Source organism: Aspergillus pseudoviridinutans (genome assembly GCF_018340605.1).
Source record: "Aspergillus pseudoviridinutans IFM 55266 DNA, scaffold_1, whole genome shotgun sequence".
NCBI lineage: Eukaryota > Fungi > Ascomycota > Eurotiomycetes > Eurotiales > Aspergillaceae > Aspergillus > Aspergillus pseudoviridinutans.
The window spans coordinates 2153088-2167310 of NW_025091281.1; the positions used below are offsets into that span (position 1 = coordinate 2153088).

Genomic DNA, 14223 nt, shown 5'->3' on the forward strand with positions numbered 1-14223 from the left:
ATGGACAGCTCCCCGCTTGACGGAGTGGTAATGAATGCTTGACGGCCTCGGAGCTACGATTAGCATTTATTTTACATACTCATCGCTGGATCCATATTTTTCTCGATTCTAGAAAGTATAAAGATAACTTAATCCCCTTCTCCAGTAGATAAAGCATTTCTAAGGTCTTTTCATTCCCTAACATTCCAGGACTCCATTGGTGGAAGAGCTTCACGACCTTCCCCGCATACAGAGATAGCGAGGAGAATCATATCGATTATCGTTTTTTGTTGTCCTGAGATCCCTGTGCGACTGAAGGCCACTTAGTCCCTTTGAGGGTTCATCATTTATCACCATGGAGAGGATTATCCGTCCGGTTTCACGGCAATTGTTGAGATCGCGAGCTCGGTATCCCTTCGCCGTTCCTACGCTTCATGCCAAAAGATTATACTCAAAAAGCCATGTTGTACCTCCGGTAAGGACGCTCTTGATTGAGGCTTGCATTTTATGGGAACGAGCTCACAACTGCTGCTTTAGCTGAAAGACCAGTCTCTCTTCATTGAGAAGGCCTATGTCAACGGAGAATGGGTAGACGCAGAGTCAGGAAAGACATTCGAAGTTCATGGTAAGGCTATTGCTCTCCTGTGTTAGAATGAAACTTATCCCATGTCCAACTTAGATCCCGCCTCCGGAAGACTTATCGGCACATGTCCCGAATTCGACGTCCTCGACACAGAAAAGGCCATCGAGGCCGCCTCAGCTGCCTTTCCCAAGTTCCGCGCAACCCTAGCGCGCGAGCGAGCCCGCATGTTGCGACGATGGTACCAATTGATGATGGATAATGCAGAAGATTTAGCAACATTGATCACATGGGAGAACGGGAAGCCCCTAGCTGACGCCAAGGGCGAGGTGAACTACGCAGCCAGCTTCTTCGAATGGTTCAGCGAAGAAGCACCCCGTGTTTACGGCGACACGATCCCCGCATCAGTTCCCGGTAACCGAGTTATGACGTTGAAGCAGCCCGTCGGTGTCTGCGGCTTGATCACTCCGTGGAATTTCCCCGCTGCTATGATCACAAGAAAGATCGGACCGGCTCTGGCCGCTGGTTGCACGGTTGTATGCAAGACTCCTGGCGAAACACCCTTCACCGCGAATGCTCTTGCAGAGCTGGCTCATCGTGCGGGTATTCCTAAGGGCGTGGTCAACATCGTGACTTCACTGAAAAACACACCGGAGGTGGGAGAGGTGATCACGACTCATCCTGAAGTGCGGAAGGTTTCGTTCACCGGTTCGACCAATGTCGGTAGACTGCTCATGAAGCAGGCTTCGTCTACTATAAAGAAGGTATCCTGGGAACTCGGCGGAAACGCACCATTCATTGTGTTTGATGATGTCGAGGACCTCGATGCCGCAGTCGCCGGAGCCATTTCCTCCAAGTTCCGTAGCTCCGGCCAGACCTGCGTCTGCGCTAACCGGATCTACGTTCAGAGAGGCGTGTACGATGAATTCGTTAAGCGCTTCGCCGCAAAGGTCAAGGATTTCAAGCTGGGCGCCGGTTTCGAGGATGGCGTCACTCACGGCCCGCTCATCCACGAGCGCGCCGCCGAGAAAGTCGACCAGCACGTCAAGGACGCTCAAGCCAAGGGAGCTAAGCTTGTCGCCGGAGGCCAAAGAGTCCCCGAGTTGGGCCCCACCTTCTACGAGCTGACTGTCCTCGCGGAGATGAGCAAGGATATGTTGATAGCCTCCGAGGAGACATTCGGCCCCGTGGCTGGAATTTTCCCTTTTGAGACCGAGAAAGAGGTTGTCGAGCTGGCCAATAGTGCCGAGGTCGGACTCGCGGGTTACTTCTTCAGTGGTAACGTCAAGCGTATTTTCCGGGTTGCGGAGGCGCTGGAGGTCGGTATGGTGGGGGTCAACACAGGACTCATTAGCGATGTCGCCTCTCCGTAAGTGTCCCTGTCGGACCGAATGCTACTGCGTTGTGCTAACTTTCACTAGGTTCGGTGGTGTTAAGCAGAGTGGCTTCGGCCGTGAGGGCAGCAAGTACGGAATCGACGAGTTCCTTACGATCAAGAGCGTGACTTTTGGAGGTATGGGTGAGCCATTGCAGTCGTAGAGAGGCTAAATCATACGGGATACTTGGACAACATTTGAATGGGAATCTGTAATTTTCAAGTCACAGTAATGACAATATCGGCCATTGATCAAACGTCTTAATCACACTTTGTCTCATCACGGTGATTATCCGTAGTCGACGTACTATAATCCCACCAGAAGTTCAAATGCTGAGGATTCGACTCTGGAATCTCGCACTGCGAGACGTAATCCGGTGAATCTTGCTTCAGAATCGAGGCATACTCCTCCAAGGGACAGGAATAGCCTGGACCAGACTGACAGGCACGAAACGGCACTACGGCTTCGTTCAAGACTAATCGGACATACGTTCCCGTAGGCGAGATTGCCGTGGCGTTGCAACTCAGTCGCTCCATGGTGAGATGGCCTCCCATTGGCACCAGCTCACTACTCGACCATGAATGGCCGAAGGCGACACGGTCAGTTGGAAGATCTTCGGGGGGGTTGAGGATACCCAGTGCGTCGATGATGGGGGTGATATCGGTATCGTGCGCACTGCAGGTATGGATATCAGCAGAACTTGCGGAGGCAGATGGTAGGGGGTCCACATACAAGTTAAAGAACAGTGTGCCGGCTGAAGGTCCCTGCTCGAGAAGAGCGAGACTAGCATTGACGTATACGGAGCCAACTGGACTCATCATCTTGTTTCCAGGCCTAGGAGTAATTCAAAGTCAACGCTGATCATGTACCGGCTGAAAGTGTGACATTGGCATACCCGGCGCAATAGTAAAAGTGCAGATCCCAGATATACCCTAGGCTGACCCATTCATCCATGGTGAACACACCCGTCCAATCCGAATGTCCACGGACACTGGGTTCATAGGATGTCATTGCTTGTGAGGTTAGCAAATGGTAAACAAGCCAGCAGATTCTAAAGGAGCGGCCCACTCATCAACCAGAATATATCCGACGACGTCAAGTTCAGACTGGGATACTGGGCATTGAGCCGCTGCGCCGCACCCTCAAGCTGGGGCAATGACTGTGGCCAGGCATCGCATATGCGCTGCGCGTTGTGGTCACGAGCATGACATGTACGCGATAGGGCATTCGCGCCCTGACGAGCCGATTCGGAGATGATATTGATAGCCGCTTTCGTCTTATACTCTTCATCACCGAAGAACCCCTCCCCGAACATTCGAGCCGTATCCACGACACGGCCGGCGTCACTAGCGAACAGAGGCACAATCGTCTCTTCGTCCCAAAGGTGGCCGTATCGATTGCGCGCGTCCACGCCGTGCCTGTAAGCGTCCTGGATACCGTTGTACGGTCCAGTGGTGGTTTCCTTGTCATAGTGGCAACTTGAAGGGACGAAGTAGGTCCAATTCTTGACAAAGTTTAGATCACCATCGGCGTGAGGCTCGTCCAGAACAGCCTTCTTGACCTTTTGCAGGGCCTTTTCTATCTTTGGTCCTTCGCTTGCGAGGGGATATCGCTCCCCGTGACGTTTGACCATGATCACCTGGTCAACCGAACAGCCTGCCGGAGGGTCGCGATTGATCCCGTAGTTGGTACGGTCCACATATGGTCCCATTGCACCATTATGTTTGAGGATGTTATTTCCATCAAGGGTTTGCTGCGAGAATAGCAGTGTTGCGGCGCTCGCTGGGATTAAGACCAGGAGTTGCGCGTAACAGCGAACCATGATATGTGAAGACTGTCCAAGCTCGCTTTTACCCAACGGCTGCTAGATAGTCTACACGCGGTAAGAGGTCGCAGGCATTAGTGAGAATGTTGCGAGTCCTAGAACAAGCATACCTGAGGGCAGGGGTTCATCTCGCATTCTTGAGCCACGGGAGCGACAATATCCCGGGCCCAATTTTGCAACATCAAAGGAAAGTTTGCTCGTGCTATGTCAAGAAAGTCACTGATTCATACTTGTGCGCATGCTATTGCTCGTTCATCCACAATGGCAGTGGCCTGCGATAGAGTGACAGCGCGATTTTGGTGGTAGGGGTGAAATCTCGTAACAACTTGAAGCGACACCATATCTGAATTCGGACGCTCTTCTTCTGAGAGCATTGGAGGTCACTTAAGCTCGAGGTGCAGAATGCTGGATAAGTTGGCAGCTTTGAGAAGGGGTTGGTTGGACGAGTGCATGGATCCAAGACGAAACAGATGTAGAGGAGAATGGTCTTCTGAAAGAAGTGACATAGTGAGACAGTTGTCTAATGTACAAAATACCACGAGCGCCGGAACCAGTAACCAATAATAAAGTTGACCATGCATATCCCGAGTATCACAACGAAACCATATGTTCAATGAAGCATGTCTGTGCCGAATCCAACCAAGCACCGTACCGTGATACAGTCGATAAGGCTTCCTTCATGGTTCAAATAGTAGATGAATATCGTCCCCCCATCTCCTCTGCTGTACGTTGCACGCAATCATTTTCCTTGGCGTTGCTTGTGCTTAGGATTCTTCGAACTGCATTTGTGCGTGGTCAGACGTGACGAATGCAAAGGGAGCCGTCGATACTCACCAGATAATGTAAACCCGGTTCTTCCTCCGAACAGGCTATTCACAACCAGCCGTTAGTATGATGTCGACCATGCAGGCAGCATATTTCATACCTTGCAACCATCGCATAACCGCTTAACGGACGATCTCGTCTTCATGCCCCGGACCTGCTCGAGTTGTCGCACAGTGGATCCCACAACACCGACATTGCTATCTTGCTGCTTCGCAGAACGCAGGCTTCGAAGGCTGTTGCCGACCGACACTCTTGATAGTTGCGATAGTGACCGCGAGAGGAAGTGGTGATAGAATGGCTGATTCGGGAGAAGTTGGCGGAGGGCCCGGGTCGAAGAACCCAAGATGGAGCGAATAGACAGCATAGTGATGAAGAGCGAAAAGGACTGATAGCCTTTACCGCGCCAATTCGTTCTTGGTCGGCCGTTCAGAGGTGCGAAGGATCAGATGGTCAGCTTCATGCTCCCAAGGTCATCAAATCCGCGGAGCAAATGTTCGCCGGAGTTTCTGTATCGCCGAGGTCCGGGTTCATCACTGTCCACCAATCCATGGACAGGTACTACATGCAGTCAAGGTTCCATGGACGATTTACTTCCTTCGTTGGTTACTACTGTGACAGGCCTCTGTATCAGATACCACTACGGGATTCCTTCGATTGTGGTGAAATGAAATATATGAAGTCAGGGCTTCACACTACCCGGAACAACAAAAGCCTGAGTTTGTTCTTGACTAGACTAGACTTGAAGCGCGGCTCAATGACGACGCTCGGTTTCGCTGGTGAAAGGGAAGTTTGAGAAGAGAGAGGAAACTTGGGATTCGCGGGAGTCTTCACCATTAATACAGCCGAGATGCAAAGAGGCGGAGCTTGTCGAGTTTGTGGCTGTGGATGATGGAGAGCAGTGCCCCTCACTCTACCGCCAGATGTTCTTTCTTTCGAACTTATATACGTATATATCGCTAGTCTTCATGAGTCTCATGACATAGGTTGCTCCCTGTGTTGCATATCCAACGTCAATATGTCGTTGTTTGACCTCCCCTTGGAAATCTTCCAAGGGATCCTCGATTTCATTGTTATCCAACAGACACACCAATCGGTCCAACTTCGCCTGATAAATCGTGTGTCTGCATCTCCCCCTGATGATCGTTACGTGGCTGAATGCTGAACCTCTAGGGTTGTTCGACCATGAAATCATGCTTGCATACGCCAGGAACAGAATCCTGAAGGCAGATAGCCTATTCTGGACGCGAAATAGTACCCTACGGGAAAGCTTTATGGTGCCCTACTTTCTTCATCAGAGACGGGATGACGATGACTCCTCAGATACTGATATCATATCTCTGATGAACCACTGGGTGGATCGCCTTGCGCGGGACTCAACCAAGGGTAGCGAGAGAAACAAGCTGCGTTATCAATTCATGAAGCGACTTTTATCACACGCGAACCACAAGTTTTGCCGCGTCGCTCTAGCGGCTGAAGGTGGCGCCATTGATTTTGACCCGTTGTATGAACTATTGTATGCAGCAACGTATAATGGGGACCTTGAACTTGTCGATCAACTATCGCAGGATGCGCGCCGCATCCTCGAGGATGCCAAGTCGGCTCTGTTCGAGGATCGACTTATCGAGGCAGCGGTCAAGTCCCTCGATCCGAAAATCGTAGAGATGCTTCTGCGGCGTGGCGCCAGGATGCACGCAGATGGGTCAACTAATGAAATCTGGGGCTCCCCGGTGGCACTGGCCGTTAAACACTGGAGTCCGGGGATACTCCAACTCCTCCTGCAGCCCAAGTTCGGTCTCAGGACTTCTGGCGTGGCGTATCAGCGCGCAATTGTCGAGGCGATCAGCATGAATCGGGCAGAAGCTCTGGCGATGCTACTGGACCATTACACCGCACCGCTATCTGAATCTCGCTATCTTTTGACGGAGGGCCTTCGGGAGGCTTGCAGGTCAGGCTGCATTGATTTTGTCCGTCTCCTCCTTGACAACGGAGCCGACGTCAATGAGACGCTCAATTACACTAGGAACTATCAGCAACCACGACCTCTGGCGTATGCCGGCTGGAAAGGCCAGGTGGGAGTAATGCGTCTCCTACTGGCCAGGGGGGCGAGCATCGGTGAGCACGCCAACAGATCAATCGATGTTCCTCCTGGTGGGCAGGCAATGCGCGCAGTAGCATGGGGCGGCCATTACGACGCGATGGAGGTCCTCATTGACGCTGGCCTCCGGCTAGGTATCCGTGACTGGACTGGCGTGATGTTTATCCTGAGTTGCCAGCCAAATGCGGCGAAGCTCGCGAGAACGATCCTTGATGACGGGCATCTCCGTCTGAGTCTCCTGCTAGTTCCTGACGATGACGACAGCCCTGTACTGGCAGACCTCGTGTGTCTGGCGTGCCGGCATGGCAATTTTGAATACCTCAAGGCATTATTTGACCACGGCGCGCCGCTGAACGACAACGCTATTTACAGCCGAAGGGGATATCCGCCGCCCATTGTGATGGCCATGTGCTGGCGCCAAGATACTCTTGTGAAGGCCTTGACAAAGCTTGGAGCACATGAGGTTGATCCATTGCAAACCATTACTGCGAATCGCTTCAAGCAAGGGGACTTTCCTTGTGATCCCCCGCCTCCTCCTCCATGCCATTGGTGTTTTTCTCCTGCGGTCAATTGAGTACTGCTGCTGTATGGAAATGGTCCGTATTCAAGTGGTATAAACAAGATATACAATCAGATAACCCCAGAGAGAAAAGCAGAGACAATGACCAGAATCCTCAAGGCAAACTTGGTGCGTGCAGTAAAACGCGAGGCCAACGAGCCGCTGACCTGGCCTATCAAGTCACTGGTGTCCTCTGGCTTTACAACCACGTACCGGATGTCTGGTCGAGACAAATTCGACTCTGAATAGAAGACAGTGATGATCGGCGTGGCACCCAATACCATATTCTTCAGATTACTCGATCCATTGGTGTTGGCCAAACCATTCGAATCCACGAGGGTGAGGTTATAGTCACCACCGGACGACGAGTTGCAGTTTCCACTGCTGCTTGCGCTGGAAGTATTCCGGCGATTCATGAAGGCTATCAAGTAAATCAGATCACGCCAAGTGACGAGGTTGATCGAATCAATTCTTACCTTGAAAGTGCAACTCTCCTAGGTTATAGTTCTGGCACGACGTTGGCCGATCGCCGGTGGTTGTCTCTACCAGCTTCTTACACACATTGGATAGATCATGATCATTCTGGGGCATCAGATCTTGCGCAGTATTGTTCACTAGGGTCGTCAGATCTCGAACGCAATCGTCGGAAAGTTCCTGAGTACGTCGACCGTCCGGGTTCGCATCAGAGTAGAGAGGCTCGGATGCACCATGGTAGAAGATACTGCAGGCGCGAAAGGACGCATTTTGAATAGAGCCATGGTCCGAGCCAAGGCCAAAATAGAAGTCGCGTTCGATCTGAATGAAATTGTTCCGTCCTGTGTCGTCAGAGCTGTTCTGGATATGGACGCCCAGCGTCCATGAAAGTTGGGTAGAGCCATTGTTAACTAAGGGTGAAGTGAACAATGTAGTTCCAGCTGCCGAAGAGCTGTTATCTGCTGCTATGCAATGCGATAGTGCATGGCCAGATGGGCAAGAATATACCACTGATGCGGTCCAGCTATGTCACCCAAGCATGTTCTATTTGCGAGTGTAAGCCACATTAACTAAGACTAGGCAGAATTACTCCATTCTCCGACTACGCTTCGTGATATGCAGAAAAAACCGTTCAGTTATTGATTTGCGAATTGATGCATCCTATGATCCTCCTATTCCAGCCATTAGGGCAGGACTCTAGGGTTCCCCTTTCTCAGTCGCGGAGGTAACCCGAGATCGTAAACAACAGAAACACTTACCTGTCAACAATTGCAAGAACTGCTCGCACCACGTCTCCAAAGATGTATCACCAGTACTATGATTCTTCGCCGCCGGAGCCCCTGAAGTCAGGCGTCTTTACCTACGACAAAGACGGCATCAAAGCAGGAGGTTTTACCAGAGTACCTTTTGAGGAGTTGAGACTGCTATTCCGCAATAATGCGTCTAGTGCTCGCGTCAGGTCTGCAACCAAGCCGTGGGTCACAGCGCAGTTACGTCTTTACGGAGTCCCTTTTCAAGCGAATGCTAGTGCAGCTCAATTAAAGAATGCTCTAGAGACGGCGGTGAAGAACAGGCTGGTGAGAAAAGCGGATTCGACTACGATGACGTGGAACTGATCGCCCAAGTGCTTAAATCCGACACCAGCTGTCATGGCCATCGAAAGGTCCCTGGCTGAACAGTACAGCAACCTGGAAAGAGCTCGTGAGGAACGCATCGGCTGTCAACGCGCGGCTAAATTTGCAACGCTGGATTCTCCATCTCGCGAGGCTCGCTTTGATCCTCGCTTGTTCCTTGCAAAGTATTTCCTCGGACCGAGCGGGGCCCCAGATAAAGAGAAGCAAAGAGAGGCGTTGATACTTGAAGATGTTGATGGATCGGATTTCTCAAAGGCTGTGCAGGCAGTACCAGGTCTTGTCGCGCGTGTAACGAGGCGACTGACTGTAGTTGGATGGGAAGATACCTTCGCGCGCGGACTCGACGCTGCCTTCGCAACTTGTTCTGCACCTGGTGCTCCGTTGCACATCCCCACAAGCGAGGCTAATTTCGACCTTGACCGTTTCATGGCAAAATATTTCCTTGACGGCTTGAATGGTAAGCCTGATCCGACGAAGACCACCGAAGCAATCGAGCTCTACACGTTCTTTGAGCATCTGCCACGCCTCATAACTGTTGTACAGTCCGTACCAGGGCTACACCTTATACGGGTTGAAGGTGCGGACTGTGAGTACACGATCGTTGGCTGGGACATGGCCAAAGTCACGGCTATCAAGAAAGGACACGAAGATGAAAGAGAACAAAAAAAGGCTGAAAAAGAAGCCAAAGAGCGCGCAGAAAGGCGAAAATGCTGGCACAAGGCGTTGCAGCCTCATCGGGATTATATGAAAAGCTACCGTCCTCCCGCTGGTCCGCTGAAGCTGGATGATCTCGTGGGGTCGTATTCCATTCTCTGTGAAGCAATAGATGAACACCTGGGTAATTACCATGACGACTTGACGCTCGAAATCCAGAAACCAGCAAGCGCAAATGGAGTAGTGGCCGCGTTCAACCTTGGTCTCATTGAAGGAACCATGCTGCTAGCATTTTCTGATGATGCACTGCACCGTCTCCGTAAAGAACAGCCTCCTGAGTTGACCTATTACGAAGAGGAAGAGGAAGATGAATCCGATAGCTATGGCTCGAACTCGAAAAAACGCAAAGCAAGCGGATCACCGGGAGGACAAGCTATCAGACGCCGGCTGGGTGAGACGCCCAAACCGAATCGTGTGTACCTCCAGTGGGGCGGACGAATGGTCGACGCCGAAATAGAGGTCGATGAGGGCGACGAACACACCGGATATCTCGACTTTGACGCTTCAAAGGCAATAGCTCGCGGAGAATGGATCTATCCGGCGATGTGGGGTAAAGAAAGAAAGCTTGCTTTCTCGATTTATAAACGTGGAGATCAACCTCGAGAAACTCCCGAGAATTGGAATTACTGGACCCAGAAGTGGTACGACATAGAATGCAGGGATCGCTGGGGCCGTCGGTGACTTGTATAAAGATCAGGACATAAGGGAGTGGCATCCAACAGACAGCTTGAAAGTGACTGGATTCCAAGCCAACGATGGATCTGTCGCTTCTGATGGTCGTGAAACTGACGGTTACAGCCGATCCGCTGCTGCTATGATATCATTCCGCCTTGTAATCTCAAGCAGATGAGAATTGAAATCCATTACTATATGCAAGCCAGTTCATTAAAAGCAGGCTTCAGTCTCTAATCTATCTGATGCCTCGATCCGAACGCCGACGAAAATAAAGACTCTTTTCATCCCGAGAGGAAAATCAGCAACCCGAACCTGTCAAGTATGCCCTCTAGCAGAAACGCAAATAACGAAGAATGCCGATGCACATTTTTAACAACGGAGGAATGTCTGGTAAGTGGGAGAGTCGGTTTGCTCGCTGAACGGATAGCCGAGGTCTTTGAGGAAGGCCTCCAGATCCTTCTTCTCGTCATTTGGGCACTGAATGCCTGCCAGTACCTTTCCGACATCGCCACCATAGTTGCGGTAGTGGAACAGGGAGATGTTCTGGTTAGGCCGGAGCGTGGTGAGGAACTTGGCCAAAGCTCCCGGGCGCTCTGGAAATTCGAACATGAAAAGACGTTCATCCTTGACGTCGCAGCGTCCTCCAACCAGGAAACGCACGTGTCGCTTGGCAAGCTCGTCGTCGCTCAAATCCTTCGCGGGCATGCCGGCCTTTTCGAGCTGATCCATAATCTTCGCCAAGTCTTCGCGACCTGTCAGCGCAGACAAGGAGATACCCATCAGGACATCGGCAGACTCCGCACGAGCATAACGGTAACTGAAGGCGGTCACGGCTTGAGGAAGGATCACCTCGACGAGATTTGCGAAAGCACCAGGCTTCTCCGGGATGTTGACGCTTAGCAGCGCCTCCTTCCGCTCTCCCAAAGCAGCACGCTCAGCGACAAAACGCAAGCGGTCGAAATCCATGTTTGCGCCAGATGTGATGGCAACCAGCTCTCTGTTCGTGTCAGGGCTAGGGTTCTGGGCGATGTACTTCTTGAGACCGGCGAGTGCCAGGGCACCCGCGGGCTCGATGATAGATCTGGTATCCTCAAAGGCATCCTTAATGGCGGCACACGTCTCGTCGGTCGAAACCAAGATGACCTCGTCAACTACCTCACGGGCAAGACGATATGTTTCCTCGCCAACAGTCTTCACAGCCGCACCGTCCGCAAACAGTCCAACCTCCCTAAGGAAGACTCGAGATCCCTCACCCAACGACTGGGCCATGGCATTGGCATCGTAGGCCTCGACTCCGATGACTTTCACATGCGGCGCGATGCGCTTCAGATAAACCCCGATACCGGCAACGAGCCCCCCTCCGCCGACAGCGCAGAAAACAGCCTCGAGTTTCTCCAAGTTTGCCTGGCGCACGATTTCCATTCCAATGGTACCCTGTCCCGCAATCACGTACGGATCATCGAAGGGAGGAATGCTGGTCAGCCCGTGCTGCTTCTCCAGTCGATGAGCTTCCTCCTTGGCAGCGTCGAAGTCGTTTCCGTGAAGGATGACACTGCCGCCGAGACGGGCAACATTCAAATGCTTGATGGCAGGGGTGCCCGAGGGCATGACGATGGTCGCGGGGATCTTGAGCTTGCGAGCGGAGAATGCAACGCCTTGTGCGTGGTTACCTATATACGCGTCAGTTCTCCTCGAGGTGAGTCACCGCGGCGAAAGGCTCTGACCTGCGGAGCATGCAATAACACCCTTCCACCGCTGCTCGGGGGTCAAATGCGCCATCTTGTTGTAAGCTCCACGGAGCTTGAAGCTGAATACAGGGAGCATGTCCTCCCGCTTGAGGAGCACACGACATTCCAGACGATTGCTAAGGTTGATGGCATGATGGAGCGGTGTCTCCTGAATAACATCGTAGACCCGTGACGTCAGGATAAGGCGGAGGTACTGTGTCGTTAGGATTGTGGTTAATTATTTCCTGGAAACGAATCCATTTGAGTTAGAATCTTACATCTGGGTAGCCATTGGGGAGCAGAAATGCAGCTGGGATTCCCCAGTCACGGGATAAGCCCAGCGCGGTGTTTTGATCCTTCTCCGAAGGGGGAGTGGGAGCGGCGGTGTACTCAGTCAGAGCGAGATTGCTCAGCTTTGGAGTGACCGGAGTTGTCGTTCCGTTCGTGGCAGGTTGATCGGGCATAATGAGGCCTGTCTCTGAAGCTGAAGACACTGATTGCGATTTAGAGTCAGAAGAACGCAATCCAAGGAGTCAGCGGCGATATCAAAAATTCGCTGGTAGTGGCACAATCACGCCTTCGACAAACATTAATCCTTCCCGCGGGGCCACCCTTCTAGAATGCCGTTATCGGAGCGGAATTGGTTGACTCATCAGCCCTCACCTTGAGCCCTAATTTCTCTGCAGGTAAAAGTATCTTCTGCGCCATCTTGTTGAATCATTTCCTTATCACAAAGTGAGACCTGTTAAGTATTATCTTGGTATACTCATATCCGAGCCTAAATTGTGGACGTCCTTCTGGATGGTCTGATTTTGGCGCAATCTGCAATAACCCGTACCAACCACATATGTGGCCACTGGCATACCTCTCAGATGATGCGGACTACTAATGAGTCTGATTGTCGGAAAGCTTGGCTAACTATAAACCCCTGACGTTCAAGTGACTTCTCTGCAATGGAAGTCGGTCGTGAATTAAAATAAGCCTAAATTCAGTTTGTTTTCTGCGAGCCCGTGTATCATCCGTAGTTTCTGTGTAAGAAAGTAGATAGTCTCCAGTCATGAGAGCAGGTCTAGCATTATCCTCAGCTACAAAGATAGAACAAGTAGTTACCTACCTATACGCAGGACTTGCCCATCTTATTTAGCCTTGATTCCTCTTTCCACAATGTACCTCTGGTGTAAACAGCTTCAAAATCGCTGGCTGTCAGTAAACAATGTAAAAAAAAAGGCTATGGTAACGTACGATACATGTACTGAATTTTACCGCAAAGATCTCCAGATTCTCCGCAACGTCATGTTGTCTCGCGGAAATTCGATAGATTGAGGCGACATCTGCTTTCGTTAATTTGGAAAGAGTGAGCGGTTAGAGAAAACAACCTGCTTGAATCATTCAATCGCTCCATTTCTATTTGATCATTGCAAGGCCTGGACTCATTGCACAGCTCTCCTTCATTTCCAGTTGGATTTGGAATAGTGGCGTGTCAATCACCCTCGCATCAATTCCGCGGCTGCTCGATAACTTCTTTACGAACCTAACAACTCACCCCGTGATACCTCATCCAAAGACAAGATGCTCAACGAACCCCTTCCTTCCTCCATGGATGACAACCCGTACGTACCGGATCCTCTTCGTCGCTACCTGTTGAGACGCGGAGGAACAGGATTGCTAACCAATCATAAACCACCAGCCATTTCAAGGAGGAAACCTCTCTCCAGAAATTCCGCAGACGACTCAAGGAGGAACCATTGATCCCGCTAGGTAAGTTGAGTTGAGATACACATCTTGCTGTAGCTCCGGTCTAACGTGGGTTTTTTTGCGTTTCAGGATGCGCCGCCACATGCTATGCCCTCTACCGCGCCTACAGGTCGATGAAGGCCGGTGACTCGGTCGAAATGAACAAGATGTTCCGTGCTCGTATCTACGCCCAATTCTTTACACTTGTCGCTGTTGTTGCCGGAGGCATGTACTTCAAGACGGAGCGCCAGCAACGGAGGGAGTTCGAGAAGATGGTGGAGCAGCGGAAGGCACAGGAGAAGCGGGATGCTTGGTTGCGTGAACTTGAAATCCGAGACAAGGAAGATAAGGACTGGAGGGAGCGTCATGCTGCCATTGAAGCTGCTGCTAAGGAAGCGGGCAAGAGGCCAGCGCCGAAAAATATTCCAGAGCAGGACGCTGCTCGGTCAGCTATTGAGCCTGCTGATGAAAAGTCGATCGGGGTACTAGCTGCTGTGAAAGATTTATGGATGCAGCAAAAGTGAACT

The 14223-nt window shown here is 51.4% G+C and overlaps 8 protein-coding genes across 8 annotated transcripts; 4 read left to right on the top strand and 4 right to left on the bottom strand.

Annotated features, from left to right (window-relative positions):
* Positions 1–334: 334 nt before the first annotated feature.
* On the top strand, positions 335–2098 carry Asppvi_000772 (NAD-dependent succinate-semialdehyde dehydrogenase; the record flags this gene model as incomplete). The annotated part of the gene is made up of 4 exons (XM_043297078.1): positions 335–454; positions 517–604; positions 659–1928; positions 1981–2098. 4 exons carry the CDS (start codon positions 335–337, stop codon positions 2096–2098), a joined length of 1596 nt encoding a protein of 531 aa, XP_043153013.1.
* A 97-nt stretch (positions 2099–2195) lies between these two features.
* Positions 2196–3942, bottom strand: Asppvi_000773 (histidine phosphatase family protein; the record flags this gene model as incomplete). Its single annotated transcript, XM_043297079.1, has 5 exons — positions 2196–2610; positions 2668–2769; positions 2831–2948; positions 3004–3796; positions 3871–3942. The coding sequence occupies 5 exons, from the start codon at positions 3940–3942 to the stop codon at positions 2196–2198; spliced, it is 1500 nt and encodes a 499-aa protein (XP_043153014.1).
* Positions 3943–4679: 737 nt separating this feature from the next.
* Asppvi_000774 (uncharacterized protein) lies at positions 4680–4949 on the bottom strand (the record flags this gene model as incomplete). Its single annotated transcript, XM_043297080.1, has 1 exon — positions 4680–4949. The coding sequence occupies one exon, from the start codon at positions 4947–4949 to the stop codon at positions 4680–4682; it is 270 nt and encodes an 89-aa protein (XP_043153015.1).
* Positions 4950–5600: 651 nt separating this feature from the next.
* Positions 5601–7254, top strand: Asppvi_000775 (ankyrin repeat domain-containing protein; the record flags this gene model as incomplete). Its single annotated transcript, XM_043297081.1, has 2 exons — positions 5601–5700; positions 5756–7254. 2 exons carry the CDS (start codon positions 5601–5603, stop codon positions 7252–7254), a joined length of 1599 nt encoding a protein of 532 aa, XP_043153016.1.
* Positions 7255–7310: 56 nt separating this feature from the next.
* Positions 7311–8117, bottom strand: Asppvi_000776 (uncharacterized protein; the record flags this gene model as incomplete). Its single annotated transcript, XM_043297082.1, is given in 3 exon segments — positions 7311–7660; positions 7716–8068; positions 8086–8117. 3 exon segments carry the CDS (start codon positions 8115–8117, stop codon positions 7311–7313), a joined length of 735 nt encoding a protein of 244 aa, XP_043153017.1.
* A 396-nt stretch (positions 8118–8513) lies between these two features.
* Positions 8514–10241, top strand: Asppvi_000777 (uncharacterized protein; the record flags this gene model as incomplete). The annotated part of the gene is made up of 2 exons (XM_043297083.1): positions 8514–8789; positions 8838–10241. 2 exons carry the CDS (start codon positions 8514–8516, stop codon positions 10239–10241), a joined length of 1680 nt encoding a protein of 559 aa, XP_043153018.1.
* A 363-nt stretch (positions 10242–10604) lies between these two features.
* On the bottom strand, positions 10605–12426 carry Asppvi_000778 (threonine dehydratase, biosynthetic; the record flags this gene model as incomplete). The annotated part of the gene is made up of 3 exons (XM_043297084.1): positions 10605–11905; positions 11960–12176; positions 12241–12426. The coding sequence occupies 3 exons, from the start codon at positions 12424–12426 to the stop codon at positions 10605–10607; spliced, it is 1704 nt and encodes a 567-aa protein (XP_043153019.1).
* Positions 12427–13531: 1105 nt separating this feature from the next.
* rcf1 (respiratory supercomplex assembly factor RCF1) lies at positions 13532–14220 on the top strand (the record flags this gene model as incomplete). The annotated part of the gene is made up of 3 exons (XM_043297085.1): positions 13532–13572; positions 13650–13720; positions 13787–14220. The coding sequence occupies 3 exons, from the start codon at positions 13532–13534 to the stop codon at positions 14218–14220; spliced, it is 546 nt and encodes a 181-aa protein (XP_043153020.1).
* Positions 14221–14223: the final 3 nt, after the last annotated feature.